At 46.6% G+C, this 21,012-nt stretch overlaps 1 protein-coding gene across 1 annotated transcript in view; it reads right to left on the reverse strand.

Moving 5' to 3' along the window:
• LOC137377633 (disintegrin and metalloproteinase domain-containing protein 12-like) overlaps nt 1–21,012 on the reverse strand; it is a 136,816-nt gene that overhangs the window by 75,037 nt on the left and 40,767 nt on the right. Inside the window, exons 2-3 of the mRNA XM_068047495.1 lie at nt 17,480–17,556; nt 16,718–16,796 (exon numbers count right to left, since the gene is read on the reverse strand). Coding sequence (XP_067903596.1) covers nt 16,718–16,796; nt 17,480–17,556 — 156 coding nt within the window. The remainder of the gene's footprint in view (nt 1–16,717; nt 16,797–17,479; nt 17,557–21,012) is intronic.

A 21,012-nucleotide genomic window follows, 5' to 3' on the forward strand; every position in this document is an offset into this window, starting at 1 on the left:
GACAGTGGGAAACAGTGAGAGTGGAGCCAAGGCATAAAGAGACCGGGAGAGAGCGAGAGAGGTCAATCAGACAGTGGGAAACAGCGAGAGTGGAGCCGAGACATAAAGAGACCGGGAGAGAGAGAGAGTTCAATCAGTCAGTGAGAAACAGCGAGAGTGGAGCAGAGGCATAAAGAGACCGGGAGAGAGATAGAGAGTTCAATCAGACAGTGAGAAACAGCGAGAGTGGAGCCAAGGCATAAAGAGACCGGGAGAGAGCGAGAGAGTTCAATCAGACAGTGGGAAACAGCGAGAGTGGAGCCGGAGCATAAAGAGACCGGGAGACAGCGAGAGAGTTCAATCAGACAGCGGGAAACAGCGAGAGTGGAGCCGGAGCATAAAGAGACCGGGAGAGAGCGTGAGAGGTCAATCAGACAGCGGGAAACAGCGAAAGTGGAGCTGGAGCATAAAGAGACCGGGAGAGAGAGCGAGAGTTCAATCAGACAGCGGGAAACCGCGAGAGTGGAGCCGGAGCAAAAAGAGACCGGGAGAGAGCGAGAGAGTTCAATCAGACAGCGGGAAACCGCGAGAGTGGAGCCGGAGCACAAAGAGACCGGGAGAGAGCGAGGGTTCAATCAGACAGTGGGTAACAGCGAGAGTGGAGCCGGAGCATAAAGAGATCGGGAGAGAGAGCAAGAGAGTTCAATCAGACAGTGGGTAACAGCGAGAGTGGAGCCGGAGCATAAAGAGATCGGGAGAGAGAGCAAGAGAGTTCAATCAGACAGCGGGAAACAGCGAGAGTGCAGCCGGAGCACAAAGAGACCGGGAGAGAGCGAGAGAGTTCACTCAGACTGTGGGAAACAGCGAGAGTGGAGCCAAGGCATAAAGAGACCGGGAGAGAGCGAGAGTTCAATCAGACAGTGGGAAACAGCGAGAGTGGAGTCAAGGCATAAAGAGACCGGGAGAGAGCGAGAGAGTTCAATCAGACAGTGGGAAACAGCGAGAGTGGAGCCGGAGCATAAAGAGACCGGGAGGGAGCGAGAGAGTTCAATCAGACAGTGGGAAACAGCGAGAGTGGAGCCTAGGCATAAAGAGACCGGGAGAGAGCGAGAGTTCAATCAGACAGTGGGAAACAGCGAGAGTGGAGCCAAGGCATAAAGAGACCGGGAGACAGCGAGAGTTCAATCAGACAGTGGGAAACAGCGAGAGTGGAGCCAAGGCATAAAGAGACCGGGAGAGAGAGCGAGAGTTCAATCAGACAGTGGGAAACAGTGAGAGTGGAGCCAAGGCATAAAGAGACCGGGAGACAGCGAGAGTTCAATCAGACAGTGGGAAACAGCGAGAGTGGAGCCAAGGCATAAAGAGACCGGGAGACAGCGAGAGTTCAATCAGACAGTGGGAAACAGCGAGAGTGGAGCCAAGGCATAAAGAGACCGGGAGACAGCGAGAGTTCAATCAGACAGTGGGAAACAGCGAGAGTGGAGCCAAGGCATAAAGAGACCGGGAGAGAGAGCGAGAGTTCAATCAGACAGTGGGAAACAGTGAGAGTGGAGCCAAGGCATAAAGAGACCGGGAGAGAGCGAGGGTTCAATCAGACAGTGGGAAACAGCGAGAGTGGAGTCAAGGCATAAAGAGACCGGGAGAGAGTGAGAGAGTTCAATCAGACAGTGGGAAACAGCGAGAGTGGAGCCGGAGCATAAAGAGACCAGGAGAGAGCAAGAGAGTTCAATCAGACAGTGGGAAACAGAGAGAGTGGAGCCAAGGCATAAAGAGACCGGGAGAGAGCGAGGGTTCAATCAGACAGTGGGAAACAGCGAGAGTGGAGTCAAGGCATAAAGAGACAGGGAGAGAGTGAGAGAGTTCAATCAGACAGTGGGAAACAGCGAGAGTGGAGCCGGAGCATAAAGAGACCAGGAGAGAGCAAGAGAGTTCAATCAGACAGTGGGAAACAGAGAGAGTGGAGCCAAGGCATAAAGAGACCGGGAGAGAGCGAGGGTTCAATCAGACAGTGGGAAACAGCGAGAGTGGAGTCAAGGCATAAAGAGACAGGGAGAGAGTGAGAGAGTTCAATCAGACAGTGGGAAACAGCGAGAGTGGAGCCAAGGCATAAAGAGACCGGGAGAGAGTGAGAGAGTTCAATCAGACAGTGGGAAACAGCGAGAGTGGAGCCGGAGCATAAAGAGACCGGGAGAGAGCGAGAGAGTTCAATCAGACAGTGGGAAACAGTGAGAGTGGAGCCAAGGCATAAAGAGACCGGGAGAGAGCGAGAGAGGTCAATCAGACAGTGGGAAACAGCGAGAGTGGAGCCGAGACATAAAGAGACCGGGAGAGAGAGAGAGTTCAATCAGACAGTGGGAAACAGCGAGAGTGGAGCCGGAGCATAAAGAGACCGGGAGGGAGCGAGAGAGTTCAATCAGACAGTGGGAAACAGCGAGAGTGGAGCCTAGGCATAAAGAGACCGGGAGAGAGCGAGAGTTCAATCAGACAGTGGGAAACAGCGAGAGTGGAGCCAAGGCATAAAGAGACCGGGAGACAGCGAGAGTTCAATCAGACAGTGGGAAACAGCGAGAGTGGAGCCAAGGCATAAAGAGACCGGGAGAGAGAGCGAGAGTTCAATCAGACAGTGGGAAACAGTGAGAGTGGAGCCAAGGCATAAAGAGACCGGGAGACAGCGAGAGTTCAATCAGACAGTGGGAAACAGCGAGAGTGGAGCCAAGGCATAAAGAGACCGGGAGACAGCGAGAGTTCAATCAGACAGTGGGAAACAGCGAGAGTGGAGCCAAGGCATAAAGAGACCGGGAGACAGCGAGAGTTCAATCAGACAGTGGGAAACAGCGAGAGTGGAGCCAAGGCATAAAGAGACCGGGAGAGAGAGCGAGAGTTCAATCAGACAGTGGGAAACAGTGAGAGTGGAGCCAAGGCATAAAGAGACCGGGAGAGAGCGAGGGTTCAATCAGACAGTGGGAAACAGCGAGAGTGGAGTCAAGGCATAAAGAGACCGGGAGAGAGTGAGAGAGTTCAATCAGACAGTGGGAAACAGTGAGAGTGGAGCCAAGGCATAAAGAGACCGGGAGAGAGCGAGGGTTCAATCAGACAGTGGGAAACAGCGAGAGTGGAGTCAAGGCATAAAGAGACCGGGAGAGAGTGAGAGAGTTCAATCAGACAGTGGGAAACAGCGAGAGTGGAGCCGGAGCATAAAGAGACCAGGAGAGAGCAAGAGAGTTCAATCAGACAGTGGGAAACAGAGAGAGTGGAGCCAAGGCATAAAGAGACCGGGAGAGAGCGAGGGTTCAATCAGACAGTGGGAAACAGCGAGAGTGGAGTCAAGGCATAAAGAGACAGGGAGAGAGTGAGAGAGTTCAATCAGACAGTGGGAAACAGCGAGAGTGGAGCCGGAGCATAAAGAGACCAGGAGAGAGCAAGAGAGTTCAATCAGACAGTGGGAAACAGAGAGAGTGGAGCCAAGGCATAAAGAGACCGGGAGAGAGCGAGGGTTCAATCAGACAGTGGGAAACAGCGAGAGTGGAGTCAAGGCATAAAGAGACAGGGAGAGAGTGAGAGAGTTCAATCAGACAGTGGGAAACAGCGAGAGTGGAGCCAAGGCATAAAGAGACCGGGAGAGAGTGAGAGAGTTCAATCAGACAGTGGGAAACAGCGAGAGTGGAGCCGGAGCATAAAGAGACCGGGAGAGAGCGAGAGAGTTCAATCAGACAGTGGGAAACAGTGAGAGTGCAGCCAAGGCATAAAGAGACCGGGAGAGAGCGAGAGAGGTCAATCAGACAGTGGGAAACAGCGAGAGTGGAGCCGAGACATAAAGAGACCGGGAGAGAGAGAGAGTTCAATCAGTCAGTGAGAAACAGCGAGAGTGGAGCAGAGGCATAAAGAGACCGGGAGAGAGATAGAGAGTTCAATCAGACAGTGAGAAACAGCGAGAGTGGAGCCAAGGCATAAAGAGACCGGGAGAGAGCGAGAGAGTTCAATCAGACAGTGGGAAACAGCGAGAGTGGAGCCGGAGCATAAAGAGACCGGGAGACAGCGAGAGAGTTCAATCAGACAGCGGGAAACAGCGAGAGTGGAGCCGGAGCATAAAGAGACCGGGAGAGAGCGTGAGAGGTCAATCAGACAGCGGGAAACAGCGAAAGTGGAGCTGGAGCATAAAGAGACCGGGAGAGAGAGCGAGAGTTCAATCAGACAGCGGGAAACCGCGAGAGTGGAGCCGGAGCAAAAAGAGACCGGGAGAGAGCGAGAGAGTTCAATCAGACAGCGGGAAACCGCGAGAGTGGAGCCGGAGCACAAAGAGACCGGGAGAGAGCGAGGGTTCAATCAGACAGTGGGTAACAGCGAGAGTGGAGCCGGAGCATAAAGAGATCGGGAGAGAGAGCAAGAGAGTTCAATCAGACAGTGGGTAACAGCGAGAGTGGAGCCGGAGCATAAAGAGATCGGGAGAGAGAGCAAGAGAGTTCAATCAGACAGCGGGAAACAGCGAGAGTGCAGCCGGAGCACAAAGAGACCGGGAGAGAGCGAGAGAGTTCACTCAGACTGTGGGAAACAGCGAGAGTGGAGCCAAGGCATAAAGAGACCGGGAGAGAGCGAGAGTTCAATCAGACAGTGGGAAACAGCGAGAGTGGAGTCAAGGCATAAAGAGACCGGGAGAGAGCGAGAGAGTTCAATCAGACAGTGGGAAACAGCGAGAGTGGAGCCGGAGCATAAAGAGACCGGGAGGGAGCGAGAGAGTTCAATCAGACAGTGGGAAACAGCGAGAGTGGAGCCTAGGCATAAAGAGACCGGGAGAGAGCGAGAGTTCAATCAGACAGTGGGAAACAGCGAGAGTGGAGCCAAGGCATAAAGAGACCGGGAGACAGCGAGAGTTCAATCAGACAGTGGGAAACAGCGAGAGTGGAGCCAAGGCATAAAGAGACCGGGAGAGAGAGCGAGAGTTCAATCAGACAGTGGGAAACAGTGAGAGTGGAGCCAAGGCATAAAGAGACCGGGAGACAGCGAGAGTTCAATCAGACAGTGGGAAACAGCGAGAGTGGAGCCAAGGCATAAAGAGACCGGGAGACAGCGAGAGTTCAATCAGACAGTGGGAAACAGCGAGAGTGGAGCCAAGGCATAAAGAGACCGGGAGACAGCGAGAGTTCAATCAGACAGTGGGAAACAGCGAGAGTGGAGCCAAGGCATAAAGAGACCGGGAGAGAGAGCGAGAGTTCAATCAGACAGTGGGAAACAGTGAGAGTGGAGCCAAGGCATAAAGAGACCGGGAGAGAGCGAGGGTTCAATCAGACAGTGGGAAACAGCGAGAGTGGAGTCAAGGCATAAAGAGACCGGGAGAGAGTGAGAGAGTTCAATCAGACAGTGGGAAACAGCGAGAGTGGAGCCGGAGCATAAAGAGACCAGGAGAGAGCAAGAGAGTTCAATCAGACAGTGGGAAACAGAGAGAGTGGAGCCAAGGCATAAAGAGACCGGGAGAGAGCGAGGGTTCAATCAGACAGTGGGAAACAGCGAGAGTGGAGTCAAGGCATAAAGAGACAGGGAGAGAGTGAGAGAGTTCAATCAGACAGTGGGAAACAGCGAGAGTGGAGCCGGAGCATAAAGAGACCAGGAGAGAGCAAGAGAGTTCAATCAGACAGTGGGAAACAGAGAGAGTGGAGCCAAGGCATAAAGAGACCGGGAGAGAGCGAGGGTTCAATCAGACAGTGGGAAACAGCGAGAGTGGAGTCAAGGCATAAAGAGACAGGGAGAGAGTGAGAGAGTTCAATCAGACAGTGGGAAACAGCGAGAGTGGAGCCAAGGCATAAAGAGACCGGGAGAGAGTGAGAGAGTTCAATCAGACAGTGGGAAACAGCGAGAGTGGAGCCGGAGCATAAAGAGACCGGGAGAGAGCGAGAGAGTTCAATCAGACAGTGGGAAACAGTGAGAGTGGAGCCAAGGCATAAAGAGACCGGGAGAGAGCGAGAGAGGTCAATCAGACAGTGGGAAACAGCGAGAGTGGAGCCGAGACATAAAGAGACCGGGAGAGAGAGAGAGTTCAATCAGTCAGTGAGAAACAGCGAGAGTGGAGCAGAGGCATAAAGAGACCGGGAGAGAGATAGAGAGTTCAATCAGACAGTGAGAAACAGCGAGAGTGGAGCAGAGGCATAAAGAGACCGTGAGAGAGATAGAGAGTTCAATCAGACAGTGAGAAACAGCGAGAGTGGAGCAGAGGCATAAAGAGACCGGGAGAGAGATAGAGAGTTCAATCAAACAGCGCCGGAGGTTTGAAAAATGGTCAACAGTGTTCTTTTGGGCCTCCTTATCTCGAGAGACAATGGATACGCGCCTGGAGGTGGTCAGTGACATCACAGGTAAGCTGCAAGGTGAATGGTTGGTGAGTAACTGCTTTTAGGGAATAACTCTAAATAGCTGGGTTTGTAACTAAAGTAAAGAGAAGGATCTACAGTTCTTTTTTAATATAGTAGGTAGTGTTTTTTGAGGGGGAAATCAAGGCTCCCAGTGTAAATAATCTAATTTTTGGGTAATTTAAGGGAGTAAAAACAGAGTGAAAACAAAACAAAGAGTGACATTGCAGGAAAACCGTAAGTTCATTGGTTGGTAAGTTGATTTCAGATTTAAGGTGAAAAGGAGAAATATTTTACAGATTAAAAACGAAAGACCAGTCGGAAATTTAAAAAAACAAATTAAAATCTAATTAAATAAAATAGAGATGCAGGGCCAGGTGATGTGTTGTACCAACATGATGTGGGAGTTGGTGGACCCCATTGTGGTTCCTCGTGACCACATCTGTAGCAAGTGTTGGCTGCTCGAGGAACTCCGGCTCAGAGTTGATGAGCTTCGAATACTGCGAGACATCAGGGAGGGGGAGAGTTACCTGGACGCTGTGTTTCAGGAGGCAATCACACCCCTTAGATTAACTACCTTGAATTCGGCCAGTAGTCAGGGATAGGAGGGCATGACTATGAGTGAAGCAGGTAGAGGGATCCAGGAGGTAGTGCTGCAGGAGCCTCAGCCATTGTTGAACAATTACTTTGCCTCAGTATTTACAGTTGAAAAGGAGGATAACTTACCGGAAGTCCCGGAAAAATTAATAGCCGATAGGGACAGGGACTTAATACAATTAATGTAAGTAAAACATCAGTAACAAGGAAATTAATGGAACGAAAGAGTGAGAAATCCCCAGGACCTGACGGTGTTACAGGAAGTAGGGGAGCACATTGTAGATGCTCTAACTATAGTGGTCCCTCTGGATTGGAAAGTTGCACATGTCACTCCACTTTTTAAGAAGGGTGAAAGGGGGAACCAAGGAAATTACAGACCAGTTAGCCTGATATCTGTGGTGGGCAAGTTTGCTGGAGTCTATAATCAAGGATAGGGTGACTGAACACCTAGAAAAATTTCAGTAAATCAGGGACAGCCAGCATGGATTCATGACGGGAAGGTCATTCCTGATAAATCTCTTTGAATTGTTTGAAGAGGTGACTAAGGTAGTGGACAGGGGAATGTCTTTGGATGTTATTTATATGGACTTCCCGAAGGCATTTGATAAAGTCCCACATAAGAGACTGTTAACTAAGGTAGAAGCCCCTGGATTTGAGGGCAAATTATTGACATGGTTAGGAGGTTGGTTGAGTGGTAGGCGACAGAGAGTGGGGATAATGGGTAAGTACTCCGATTGGTAGGATGTAACTAGTGGTGTCCCGCAGGGATCTGTGTTGGGGTCTCAATTATTCACATTATTCATTAACGACTTGGATGATGGCATAGTAAGTCATAAATCCAATTTTTTTTAAAAATTCATTCATGGGAAGTGGGCGTCGCTGGCTAGGGCAGCATTTATTGCCCGTCCCTAATTGCCCTCGAGAAGGTGGTGGTGAGCTGCCTTCTTGAACCGCTGCAGTCCAAGTGGGGTAAGTACACCCGCAGTGCTGTGAGGAAGGGAGTTCCAGGTTTTTGACCCAGCGACAGTGAAGGAACATTGATATAGTTCCAAGTCAGGATGGTGTGTGACTTGGAGGGGAACTTGCAGGTGGTGGTGTTCCCATTCATTTTCTACCCTTGTCCATCTATGTGGTAGAGGTCGCGGGTTTGAAAGGTGCTGTCTAAGGAGCCTTGGTGCGTTGCTGCAGTGCATCTTGTAGATGGTACACACTGCTGCCACTGTGAGTCAGTGGTGAAAGGAATGAATGTTGAAGGTAGTGAATAGGGTGCCAATAAAGCAGGCTGCTTTGTCCTGGATGGTGTCGAGCTTCTTGAGTGTTGTTAGAGTTGCACTCATCCAGGCAAGTGGAGAGTATTCCATCACACTCCTGACTTGTGCCTTGTAGACGGTGGATAGGCACTGGGGAGTCCGGAGGTGAGCTACTCGCTGCAGAATTCCCAGCCTCCGACCTGCTCTTGCAGCTGCAGTATTTATGTGGCTACTCCAGTTCAGTTACTGGTCAACGGTAACCCCCAGGATGTTGATGGAGGGGGATTCGGCAATGGTAAAGCCATTGAACATCAAGGGGAGATGGTTCGATTCTCTCTTGTTGGAGATGGTCATTGCCTGACACCTCAACTCATTCAAAAGGAGTCTGGATATGCACCTCAAGTGCCGTAATCTGCAGGGCTACGGACCAAATCCTGGAAGGTGGGATTAGAATGGATGTCTCATTTTTCAGCCAGCACAGACACGATGGGCCAAGTGGCCTCTTTCTGTGCCATAAACTTTCTATGATTCTATGACACTTAACTGACGCAAATATTACTTGCGACTTAACAGCCCAAGCCTGGATAATGTTCAGGTCTTGCTGCATATGGACATGGGCGGCTTCAGTATCCAAGGAGTCACGAATGGTGCTGAACATTGCACAATCAGCAACGATTATCCGCACTTCTGACCATATGTTGGAGGGGAAGTCATTTGTGAAGTATTGATGAATGTCACTGGACTAGTAATCCAGAGCCCAGGCTCACGCTCTGGGAACATGGGTTCAAATCACACCACAGCAGATGGTAAAATTTGAATTCAATGAATAAATCTGGAATTAAAAGCTAGTTTCATGGTGACCATGAAACCCTTATTGATTGTTGTCAAAGTCTATCTGGTTCACTGATGTCCTTTAGGGAAGGAAATCTGCTGTCTTTACCCGGTCTGGCCTACATGTGACTCCAGACCCACAGAAATGCGGTTGACTCTTAAATGCCCTTTGAAATGACCTAGATAGCCACTCAGTTCAAGGGCAATTAGGGATGGCCATAAATGATGGCCTATCCAGTGACGTCCACATCTCACAAACAAATAAAAGGCCGATGGTTGGGCCTAGGACATTACCTGAGGAACTCCTGCAGTGATATCCTGGGACTGAAGTGATTGACCTCCAACAATCACAACCATTTTCCTTTGTGCTAGATTTGTGGAGAGTTTTCCTCCGACTCCCATTGACTTCAGTTTTGCTAGGGCTCCTTGATGCCATACTCGGTCAAATGCTGCCTTGACATCAAGGGCAGTTACTCTCACCTCACCTCTTGAGTTCAGCTCTTTTGTCACTGTTTGGACCAAGGCTGTAATGAGGTCAGGAGTTGAGTGACCCTGTGGGAACCCAAACTAAACAGTAGGGTTATTGCTCAACAAGTGCCGCTCAATAGCACTGTCGATGATCTGTTCCATCACTTTGCTGATCAAGAGTAGACTGATGGGGCAGTAACTGGCTGGGTTGGATCTGTGCAGCTTTTTGTGGGGAATGCTAGGGCAATTTTCCACATTGCTGGGTAGGTCAGTGTTGTAGCTGTACTGGAACAGGTTGGCAGGGCGTGCTATCCAGTGCCTTCAGCTGTTTCTTGATATCACGTGGATTTAATCAAATTGGCTGAAGTCTAGCATCTGTGATGCTGGAGACCACAGGAGGAGGCTGAGTTGATCATCCACTCAGAGCATCTGGGTGAAGATGGATGCAAATGCTTCAGCCTTGTCTTTTGCATCAATGTGCTGAGTTCCCTCAATCTGATCAGTCAGTGAGCTGAAGGCCGAGCTACAGACGCTCTGATGTATCAGGGAGGGGGAAAGTTACTTGGAAATTTTGTCCCAGAAGGCAGTCAAACCCCACAGGAAAGGATCTTCTGATTTGGTCAGTGACAAGGACAGGAGGATGTGACTGCGAGTGAGGCAGGTAAGGGGATCAAGAAGGCAGAAGTGGAGGAGCCTCAGCCCTTGCAATTATCCAACAGGTTTGAGATTCTTTTAGCTTGTATGGATGAAAGCGGAGGCTTCCAGGGGTGGCGGGGGGGAACGAGCAAAGTGACCATGGCAACATGGTACAGGAAGCCATTGAAGAGTGGGGAGTAAATAGAAATGCAGTAGTAATACACGGCATACAGTCAGGGGGATAGAACTGTTCTCTGCAGCCAAGAGCAAGAGTCCAAAAGGCTCTGTTGCCTGCCCAGTACCAGGGTTCAGGACATATGCCCAGGACCAGAGAGGAACTTACAGCGTACAGTGGGAGGGGGATAATCCAGTTGTTGTGGTCCATTTGGGTACCAATAACATAAGTAGGACTCGGAAAGAGGTTCTGCATAGAGAGAATATGAGCAGCTAGGGGCTAAATTAAAAAGCAGAACCTCAAAAGTAATAATCTCTGGAATATTACCTGAGCCACGAGCAAATTAGAGTATGGTATAGAATCATAGAAAGTTGAAGGCACAGAAAGAGGCCACTTGACCCATCACATCTGTGCCGGCCATCAAGCACCTAACTATTCTAATCCCATTTTCCAGCACTTGGCCCATAGCCTTGTATGCTGTGGCGTTTCAAGTGCTAATCTAAATACTTCTTAAATGTTGTGAAGGTTCCTGCCTCTACCACCTCTTCAGGCAGTGTGTTCCAGATTCCAACCACCCTCTGGGTGAAAACATTTTTCCTCAAATCCCCTCTGAACCTCCTGCCCCTTACCTTAAATCTATGCCCCCTGGTTATTGACCCCTCCGCTAAGGGAAAAAGTCTCTTTCTATCTAACCTATCAATGCCCCTCATAATTTTGTATACCTCAATCATGTCCCCCGTCATCCTTCTCTGTTCTAAGGAAAACCCTAGCCTTTTCAGTCTCTCTTCATAGCTGAAATGCTCCAGTCCAGGCAACATCCTGGTGATTCTCCTCTGCACCCTCTCCAGTGCAATCACATCCTTCCTATAGCGTGATGCCCAGAACTGTACACAGTACTCCAGCTGTGGCCTGTATTTTATACAGCTCTACCCAGGCCCCTCAACATTTTGTACATTTCAATCAGTTCTCCCCTCAGCCTTCTCTGTTCCAAGGAGAACAACCCAAGCCTATCCAATCTTTCCTCATAGCTGGATTTTTCCAGTCCTGGCAACATCCTCGTAAATTTCCTCTGTACGTATAATTATTCGGACTATCCCACACTCCCTTTAGAAACAGAGGTACAACATTAGCAATTCTCCAATGCTCTGGAACCACACCTGTATCCAGTGAGGACTGGAAAATGATGGTCAGACCTTCTGCTATTTCCTCTCTTGCTTCTTTTAACAGCCTAGGGTGCATTTCATACGTCCCTGATGACTTATCAACTTTCAAGGATGCTAATGCCATGAATGCTTCCTCTCTCCCTCTGTTTATCACACCAATACTTCACACTCCTTCTCCTTAACTACAACATCTGCATCGTCCCCCTCTTTTAGGAAGACAGACGCAAAGTATTCAATAAAAACAATACCATTATCTTCCGCCCCGACACATAGGTTCCCTTTTTGGTCTTTTATGTGCCCGACTCTCTCCTTAGTTATACTCCGACTCTTAATGCATTGATAAAACATCTTTGGGTTCACCTTGATTTTGCTTGCCAATATTCTTTAAATAAGATTGAAGAGTTAAATGCCTGACCTCATTACAGCCTTGGTTCGAACATGGACAAAAGAGCTGAACTCAAAAGGTGAGGTGAGAGTGACTGCCCTTGACATCAAGACAGCATTTGACCGAGTATGGCATCAAGGAGTCCGAGAAAAACTGGAGTCAATGGGAATCGGGAGAAAACTCTCCGCTGGTTGGAGTCATATCGAGCGCAAAGGAAGATGGTTGTGCTTGTTGGAGGTCAATCATCTGAGCTCCAGGACATCACTGCAGGAGTTCCTCAGGGTAGTGTCCCAGGCCCAACCATCTACAGCTGCTTCATCAATGACCTTCCTTCAATCATAAGGTCAGAAAGTGGGGATGTTCACTGATGATTGCACAATGTTCAGAACCATTCGTGACACCTCAGATACTGAAGCATTCCTTGTAGGAATGGAGCAAGACCTGGACAATATCCAGACTTGGGCTGATAAGTGGCAAGTAACATTCGCGCCACACAAGTGCCAGGCAATGACCATCTCCAACAAGAGAGAATCTAACCATCTCCCTTGACATTAACTGGCATTACCATCGCTGAATCCCCCACTATCAACATCCTGGGGGCTACCATTGACCAGAAACTGAACTGGAGTAGCCATATAAATACTATGGCTACAAGAGCAGTCAGAGACAAGGGGTCCTGCAGCAAGTAACTCACCTCCTGACTCCCCAAAGCCTGTCCACCATCTACAGGGCACAAATCAGGAGTGTGGTGGAATATTCTCCACCTGCCACGATAGATACAGCTCCAACAACACTCAAAAAGCTTGACACCATCCAGAACAAAGCAGCCCGCTTGATTGGCACCCCATCCACAAACATTCACTCCTTCCACCACCGACGCACAGTGGCAGCAGTGTGCACCATCTACAAGATGCAGTGCAGCAACGCGCCAAGGCTCCTTAGACAGCACCTTCCAAACCCACAACCTCTACCACCTGGGCGGCCAAGAGCAGCAGTTACTTGCGAACACCACCACCTGCAAGTTCTCCTCCAAGCCACACACCATCCTGACTTGGAACTATATCGACATTCCTTCACTGTCGCTGGGTCAAAATCCTGGAACTCCCTTCCTAACAGCACTGTGGGTGTGCCTAACCGACATGGACTGCAGCGGTTCAAGAAGGCAGCTCACCACCACCTTCTCAAGGGCAATTAGGGATGGGCAATAAATCCTGGCTTAGCCAGCGACACCCACATCCCATGAACAAATAAAGAAAAAAAGATTGGTGGGGGAGAAATTTGTTTCGATTCATGGTTTACTGGCACCAATACTGGGGAAAGTGGGATCTGTACCACTGGGATGGTCTTCACCTGAACTGTGCTGGGACCAGTGTTCTGACGAGTCATATAAACTAGGGCGGTAGAGAGGGTTTTAAATTATATAGTGGGGGCGAGGGATCAAGTGAGAAGATATGATAAATTAAAGAGAAAGGGCAAGGCAAGAGAACAAAGTAACAATAAGGGAAATAATAGACAGAACATGGCAGGAAGAGACAGAATGTACAAAATTAAGAGTGTGCAAGCAGCTAAGGTTAAAGGTTATGTAAATCATAAAAAGACAGAACTAAAGGCTCTGAAATAAAAACAAGAAATGCTGGAAATACTCAGCAGGTCTGGCAGCATCTGTGGAAAGAGAAGCAGAGTTAACGTTTCGGGTCAGTGACCCTTCTTCGGAACCTAAAGGCTCTGTGTTTGAATGCGCATAGCATTTGTAACAAAATAAATGAATTGATAGCTCAAATAGAAATAAATATGTATGATCTGATAGCCATTACAGAAACATGACTGCAAGATGACAAAGGCTGGGACCTGAATATTCAGAGATACATGACATTTCAGAAGAACAAAAAACTAAGAAAAGGTGGTGGGGTAGCTCTGTTTGGGATGATATTAGCACAATAGAGAGAAGCGACCTTAATTCTAAAAATCAAGATGTTGAATCAGTTTGTGTACAGTTAAGAAATAGTAAAGGTGAGAAGTCACTTAAGGGAATAGTTTATAGGTCCCCGAACAGTAACCACACTGTAGGACGGGGTATACAGGAAGACATAATGGGGGCTTGTGAGAAAGGTATGGCGATATTCATGGGTGATTTTCATCTAGATAGATTGGACAAATGGATTGGCAAGGGTAGCCTGAAAGATGAGTTTATGGAGTGTTTTCGGAACAGTTTCTTAGAGCAGCACATTCTAAAGTCAACCAGAGAGCAGGCTACTCTAGATCTGATAATGTGTAATGAGACAGGATTAATGACCTCATTGTAAAGGCACCCCAGGTAGCAGTGATCGCAACATGATTGAATTTCGCATTCAGTTTGAGGGTGAGAGGACAGAGCTGGCTAATGTAAACTGGGAAATTAGTTTAAGGGATAGGTCATTAAAGATGCAGTGGCAGACTTTTAAGGAGATATTTTATAACATTCAGCAAAGATACATTCCAGTGAGAAAGAAAGACTCTAGGGGAAGGATGTACCATCTGTGGCTAACTAAGGAAGTTAAAGATAGTATCAAAGCGAAAGAAAAAGCTTACAATTCAGCGAAGAGTAGTGGCAGGTCAGAAGTTTGAACAGAATATAAAAAACAACGAAGAATGACTGAAAGATAAGAGAGAAATTAGAATAAGTGAGAAAGCGAGCTAGAAATATAAAAACTTATTGTAAGAGTTTCTACAGGTATTTAAAAAGGAAAAAAGTAAGTAAATGAGTGTTGGTCCTCTGGAGAGAGTGTCTGGGGAATTAATAATGGCAAGTAAGGAAATGGCAGCGGAATTGAACAGATTGTTTGCATCTGTCTTCACTGTAGAGGATACAAATAACATCCCACAAATAATTGGGAATCAAGAGTTGAAAGGGAGGAGAACTTAAAACCATTACCATATCAACAGGGAAAGAAAATTATTAGAACTAAAAGCTGAAAAGTCCCTAAGTCCTGATGGACTTCATCCTAGGGTCTTAGAAGAAGTGGCTGCTGAGATGGTAGATGCATTGATTTTAATTTTCCAAAATTCCCTAGATTCTGGAAAGGTCCCATCAGATTGGAAGATAGCAAATGTAACCCCACTATTCAAGAAAGGAGGAAGACAGAAAGGAGGAAACTACAGGCAAGTTAGCTTAACATCTGTCAGGGAAAACGCTGGAATCTATTATTAAGGTCATAGCAGGTCATTTAGAAAATCTCAATGCAATCAGGCAGAATCAACATGGTTTTGTGAAAGGGAAATCATGTTTAACTAATTTATTAGACTTCTTTGAGGAAGTAACAAGCAACGTGGATAAGGGGAACCTGTGGATGTGGTGTACTTGTATTTGCTGAAGGTATTTGACAAGATGCCTCATCAAAGGTTACTAAACAAATTAAGAGCCCATGGTAAAGGGGTACATAGAGGATTGGTTAGCTAACAGGAAACAGAGAGTAGGCATAAATGGGTCATTTTCAGAGGTAACTAGTGGAGTGCCACAGGAATCCATGCTGGGGCCTCAACTATGTGCAATCAATATGAATGACTTGGATGAAGGAACAGAATGTATTTGCTGATGACACAAAGATAGATAGGAGAGTAAGTTGTGAAGACAAGATAAGGAGCCTGCAAAGCGATATAGATAGGTTAAGAGAGTGGACAAAATTTGGGAGATGGAGTATAATGTGGGAAAGTGTGAACTTGTCCACTTTGGCCAGAAAAATAGAAAAGCAACTTTATTTAAATGGAGAGAGACTGCAGAACTCTGAGATGCAGAGAGATCTGGGTGTCTTAGGATTATTTCCAAGCTCGTGGATGACACAAAACTAGGCAGGAATATGGGTTGTGAGGAAGGTGTACAGCGACTTCAATGGGACAGACTTAGTGAGTGGGCAAGAACGTGATAGATAGAATATAATGTGGAAAAATGTGAGGTTATACACTTTGGTCAGAGGAACAGATGTACAGAGTATTTTTTAAATGCTAAAAGATTAGAAAGTGTAGATGTTCAAAGGGACCTAGGTGTCCTTGTCAATAAGTTACTGAAAGCTAACATGCAGGTGCAGCCAGCAATTAAGAAGGCTAATGGTATGTTAGCCTTTATTGCAAGAGGATTTGAGCACAGGAATAGTGAAGTCTTGCTTCAATTGTATAGAACCTTGGTTAGACTGCTCTGGAGTATTGTGTACAGTTCTGGTCCCCTTACCTTAGGAAGGATATTATTGCCATAGAGGGAGTGCAACCAAGGTTCATCAGACTTGGTCTCGGGATGGTGGGGCCGTCCAATGAAGAGGGATTGGGGAAACTGGACCTGTATTCTCTCGAGTTTCGAAGAATAAGAGGTGATCTCATTAAAACTTCAAAATACTGAAAGGGATAGACAGGGTAGATGCAACTGTTTCCCCTGGTTGGGGAGTCTAGAACCAGGGGACACAATTTCAAAATAAGGGGGAAGTAACTTAGGACAGAGATGAGGAGAAATTTCTTTACTCAGCGGGTTGTGAATCTTTGGAATTCTCTACCCCAGAGGGCTGTGGAAGCTCAGTCATTGAGTATGTTTAAAGCAGAGATTGACTGATTTCTAAATACCAATGAAATAAAGGGATATGGGGATAGTGTGGGGAAAAAGGCATTGAAGTGGAAGATCAGCCATGATCATACTGAATGGTGGGGCAGGCTCGATGGGCTGAATGGCCTACTCCTGCTCCTATGTTCCTATGCCAAAATGAAGGTTAGTTTCAAAGTTTTATGCCGCCTTTAATCATTCAACCTTTTCTCATTCTAATGATAAGGAAATACATTAGGGATGAGGAATAAATGCTGGCCTTTCCAGTGATGTTCAAATCCGAGTGAATAAAAAACGCGATATTGCTGCTTAAATGTAACGTGGGATTTCTCACCAGGGCGCTGTTTTGTTCCGTCACCATCGTTCCATTTGCATCATAATATGAGACCTGAAATGTTTCTGGTACAAGGGCTCTGTAAATGGAACAGATATGGGTCATAAAAGCAAGTTCTTCAACCATGTGGGGCATTCTAACAGTTTACCTCAGTAGCTGTCTCTATTGTAGCCAAAGAGACAGCAAAGAATGAGACTTCAGTGACTGTTTTCTCTCAATCCCTCCTTGCTGACTGTATACCCCATAACAAGTGATTTCTTAAATGCAGCTGTAATCACATGCTGATGAAACCTGCTTCACCTTTTGTCCCATTTTAAATCACAATTTCCTTCACTCAAAACACAAAATTCCCAGTTCTTTTTTTTTCAATAACATTGCGAGCAGAAATTATGAGAGTTACAACATTCAGAAGGAGTTTTAAAAGTCTGTTTGTCTGAAAGGAGAGCAGAAAAAATATTTTCATAAGAGAACTGGAAAAGTCACTCAGCACATCGAATCTCCTCTCTGACTAAAATTTTACTATAAAATGCAACATAGGATGGAAATTCAAAAATGAAGTCTTCCCCGAGACTGACCTCCAGAGCTGGCAGTGGCCGAGGAGCAGTTACTTTGTCTCTTCTCCATTTCAGTTCAAGGTAGTAGAAGATCACAAACATTCCATTCTTAATGATTATGCTAAATCTTGCACAATATATTACTAACCTTGCGAATAAGTACAAGCTGCTTTCAATATATTATAGGCTAGAAACTTGCTTTACTTACTGATTTCTTCTGAGGTCCAGAGTTAAGTGCTGTTCTTCTATTTCTACCCAAACCTGGAGTTCATCAGTATAGTTGTTCTGCTCAACAAAAAGTGACTCTCATCAACTCAAGTGACATGTATTAAAAGTCAGTCCACTCTTCCCTGCCCGAAGCACTAAAATGCTCTCCATGGCCCTCACAGTATGGAAATTCATGCTCCCCTCTGTCACTCCACAAAGAGATTGAAGCATGTGACTCCTGTGATCATCTGCTTGTTAGTCTTTAGTAATCTTTGTTACACAAACTTATCCTTCGACTAGGGTGGTAGAGAGGGCTTTAAACTAAATAGTGGGGGCAAGGGATCAAGTAAGAAAAGATATGACAAATTAGACAGAGAGGGCAAGGCAAGAGGGCAAAGTAGCAATAAGGGAAACAATAATCAGAGCATGGTAGGAAAGGGTAGAATGTACAAAATTAAAAGTGTGCAAGCAGCTAAGGCTAGAGGTTGCGTAAATAGAATCACAGAATAATACAGTGCAGAAGAGGCCCTTCGGCCCATCGAGCCTGCACTGATGCATTAAAGACACCTGACCTGTCTACCTAATCCCATTTGCCAGCACTTGGCCCAAAGCCTTGAATGTTATGACGTGCCAAGTGCTCATCCAGGTACTTTTTAAAGGATGTGAGGCAACTTGCCTCTACCACCCTCCCAGGCAGGGCATTCCAGACCATCACCACCCTCTGGGTAAAAAAGTTCTTCCTCAAATCCCCCTTAAACCTCCTGCCCCTCACCTTAAACTTGTGTCCCCTAGTAACTGACCCTTCAACTAAGGGGAACAGCTGCTCCCTTTCCACCCTGTCCATGCCCCTCATAATCTTGTACACCTCGATCAGGTCACCCCTCAGTCTTCTCTGCTCCAGCGAAAACAACCCAAGCCTAGCCAACCTCTCTTCATAGCTTAAATGTTCCATCCCAGGCAACATCCTGGTGAATCGCCTCTGTACCTCCTCCAATGCAATCACATCCTTTCTATAATGTGGTGACCAGAATTGCACACAGTACTCCAGCTGTGGCCTTACCAAAGTTCTGTACAACTCCAACATGACCTCCCTGCTTTTGTAATCTATGCCTCGATTGATAAAGGCAAGTGTCCCATATGCCTTTTTCACCACCCTATTAACCTGCCCCTCTGCCTTCAAGGATCTATGGACAAACACGCCAAGGTCCTTTTGTTCCTCGGAACTTCCCAGTGTCAGGCCATTCATTGAATACTTATATGTCACATTAATCCTTCCAAAGTGTATCACCTCACATTTTTCAGCATTAAATTCCATCTGCCACTTTTCTGCCCATTTGACCATCCCGTCTATATCTTCCTGTAACCCAAGACACTCAACCTCACTGTTAACCACTCAGCCAACCTTTGTGTCATCCACGAACTTACTGATCCTACCCCCTACATAGTCATCTATGTCGTTTATATAAATGACAAACAATAGGGGACCCAGCACAGATCCCTGTGATACGCCACTGGACATTGGCTTCCAGTCACTAAAACAGCCGCTAAGCCAATTTTGAATCCACCTTATGAAGTTATCCTGCATCCCATGCACATTTGCTTTCTTGATAAGTCTCCCATGTGGGACCTTGTCAAAGGCTTTGCTGAAATCCATGTAAACTACATCAACTGCACTACCCTCATCTACACACCTGGTCACATGCTCAAAAAACTCAATCAAATTTGTTAGGCATGACCTCCCTCTGACAAAGCCATGCTGACTATTCCTAATCAAATTTTGCCTCTCCAAGTGGAGATCGATTCTCTCCTTCAGAATTTTCTCCAATAGTCTCCCTCCCACTGACGAGAGACTCACTGGTTTATAGTTTCCTGGCTTATCTCTACAACCTTTCTTAAATAGTGGGACCACATTAGCTGTTCTGCAGTCCTCTGGCACCTCCCCCGTGGCCAGAGCCCCTGCAATCTCCACCCTCGCCTTCCACAGCATCCTGGGACACAAATCGTCTGGACCTGGAGATCTGTCTACTTTTAAGCCTGCCAAAACCTCCAATACCTTGTCACTCCCTATGACAATTTGCTCAAGAACCTCACAGTCTCTCTCTCTGAGTTCCATATCTACTTCCTCTTTCTCTTGGGTGAAGACAGATGTGAAGTATTCATTCAACACCCTACCAATGTCATCTGGCTCCACCCACAGATTTCCCCCTTGGTCCCTAATGGGTCCTACTCTTTCCCTGGTTATCCTCTTCCCATTGATATACTTATAGAATATCTTGGGATTTTCCCTACTTTTTCCAGCCAGAGCTTTCTCGTGTCCCGTCTTTGCTCTCCTAATTGCTTTCTTAAGCTCCATCCTACACTTTCTGTACTCCACTAATGCTTCCGTTGATTTGCTCTCTTTGTATTTGCTAAAAGCCTCTCTTTTCCTACTCATCGTACCCTGAATGTTTCTGGTCATCCATGGTTCTCTGGGCTTGTTGCTCCTACCTATTACCCTAGAGGGAACATGTTGGGCCTGTACCCTCCCCATTTCTTTTTTGAATGCCCCCCACTGCTCTTCTGTAGATTTCCTGACAAATAACTCTTTCCAGTCTGCCTTGGCCAGATCCTGCCTTATTTTACTAAAATTTGCTCTTCCCCAATCCAAAACCTTCTAGTAAACAGAAAAAGGACAGAACTAAAGGCTCTGTATCTGAATGCGCATCGCATTCATAACAAAACAAATTAATTGATCGCTCAAATAGAAATAAATATGTATGATCTGATCGCCATTACAGAGACAGAGGCAAGATGACAAAGGCTGGGACCTGAATATTCAAGGATACATGACATTTCAGAAGAACAAAAAAACTAGGAAAAGGTGGAGGGATAGCTCTGTTAAGGATGGTATTAGCACTCTAGAGAGAAGTGACATTTGTTCTAAAAATCAAGATGTAGAATCAATTTGGATAGAGATAAGAAATAGTAAAGGTGAGAAGTCACTTGTGGGAGTAGTTTATAGGCCCCCTAACAGTAACCACACTGTAGGACGGGGTATACAGGAAGAAATAATGGGGCTTGTGAGAAAGATAGTGATAATCATGGGTGATTGGATGGATCAGATTGGTAATGGTAGCCTGGAGGATGAATTTATGGAGTAGCAACACGTTCTACAGCCAAACAGAGAGCAGGCTATACTAGATCTGGTAATGTGCAATGAGACAGGATAAATTATAAATAAATCACAGTAAAGGCACCGCTAGGTAGCAGTGATCACAACATGATTGAATTTTACATTCAGTTTGAGGGTGAGACCACATCTAGAGTATTGTGTACAGTTTTGGTTTCCTTACCTGAGAATATAATTACATTGGAATGAGTTCAGACAAGGTTCACTCAACTGATTCCTGGGATGAGAGGGTTATCTTATGAGGAAAGGTTGGACAGGTTGGGTCTGTATTCATTGGAGTTTGGAAGAATGAGAGGTGATCTTATTGAAACACAAGATCCTGAGGGGACTTGACAGGCTGGATATTGAAAGGATGTTTCCCTCTG

The sequence above is a fragment of the Heterodontus francisci genome, chromosome 1, assembly GCF_036365525.1.
Source record: "Heterodontus francisci isolate sHetFra1 chromosome 1, sHetFra1.hap1, whole genome shotgun sequence".
Lineage (NCBI taxonomy): Eukaryota > Metazoa > Chordata > Chondrichthyes > Heterodontiformes > Heterodontidae > Heterodontus > Heterodontus francisci.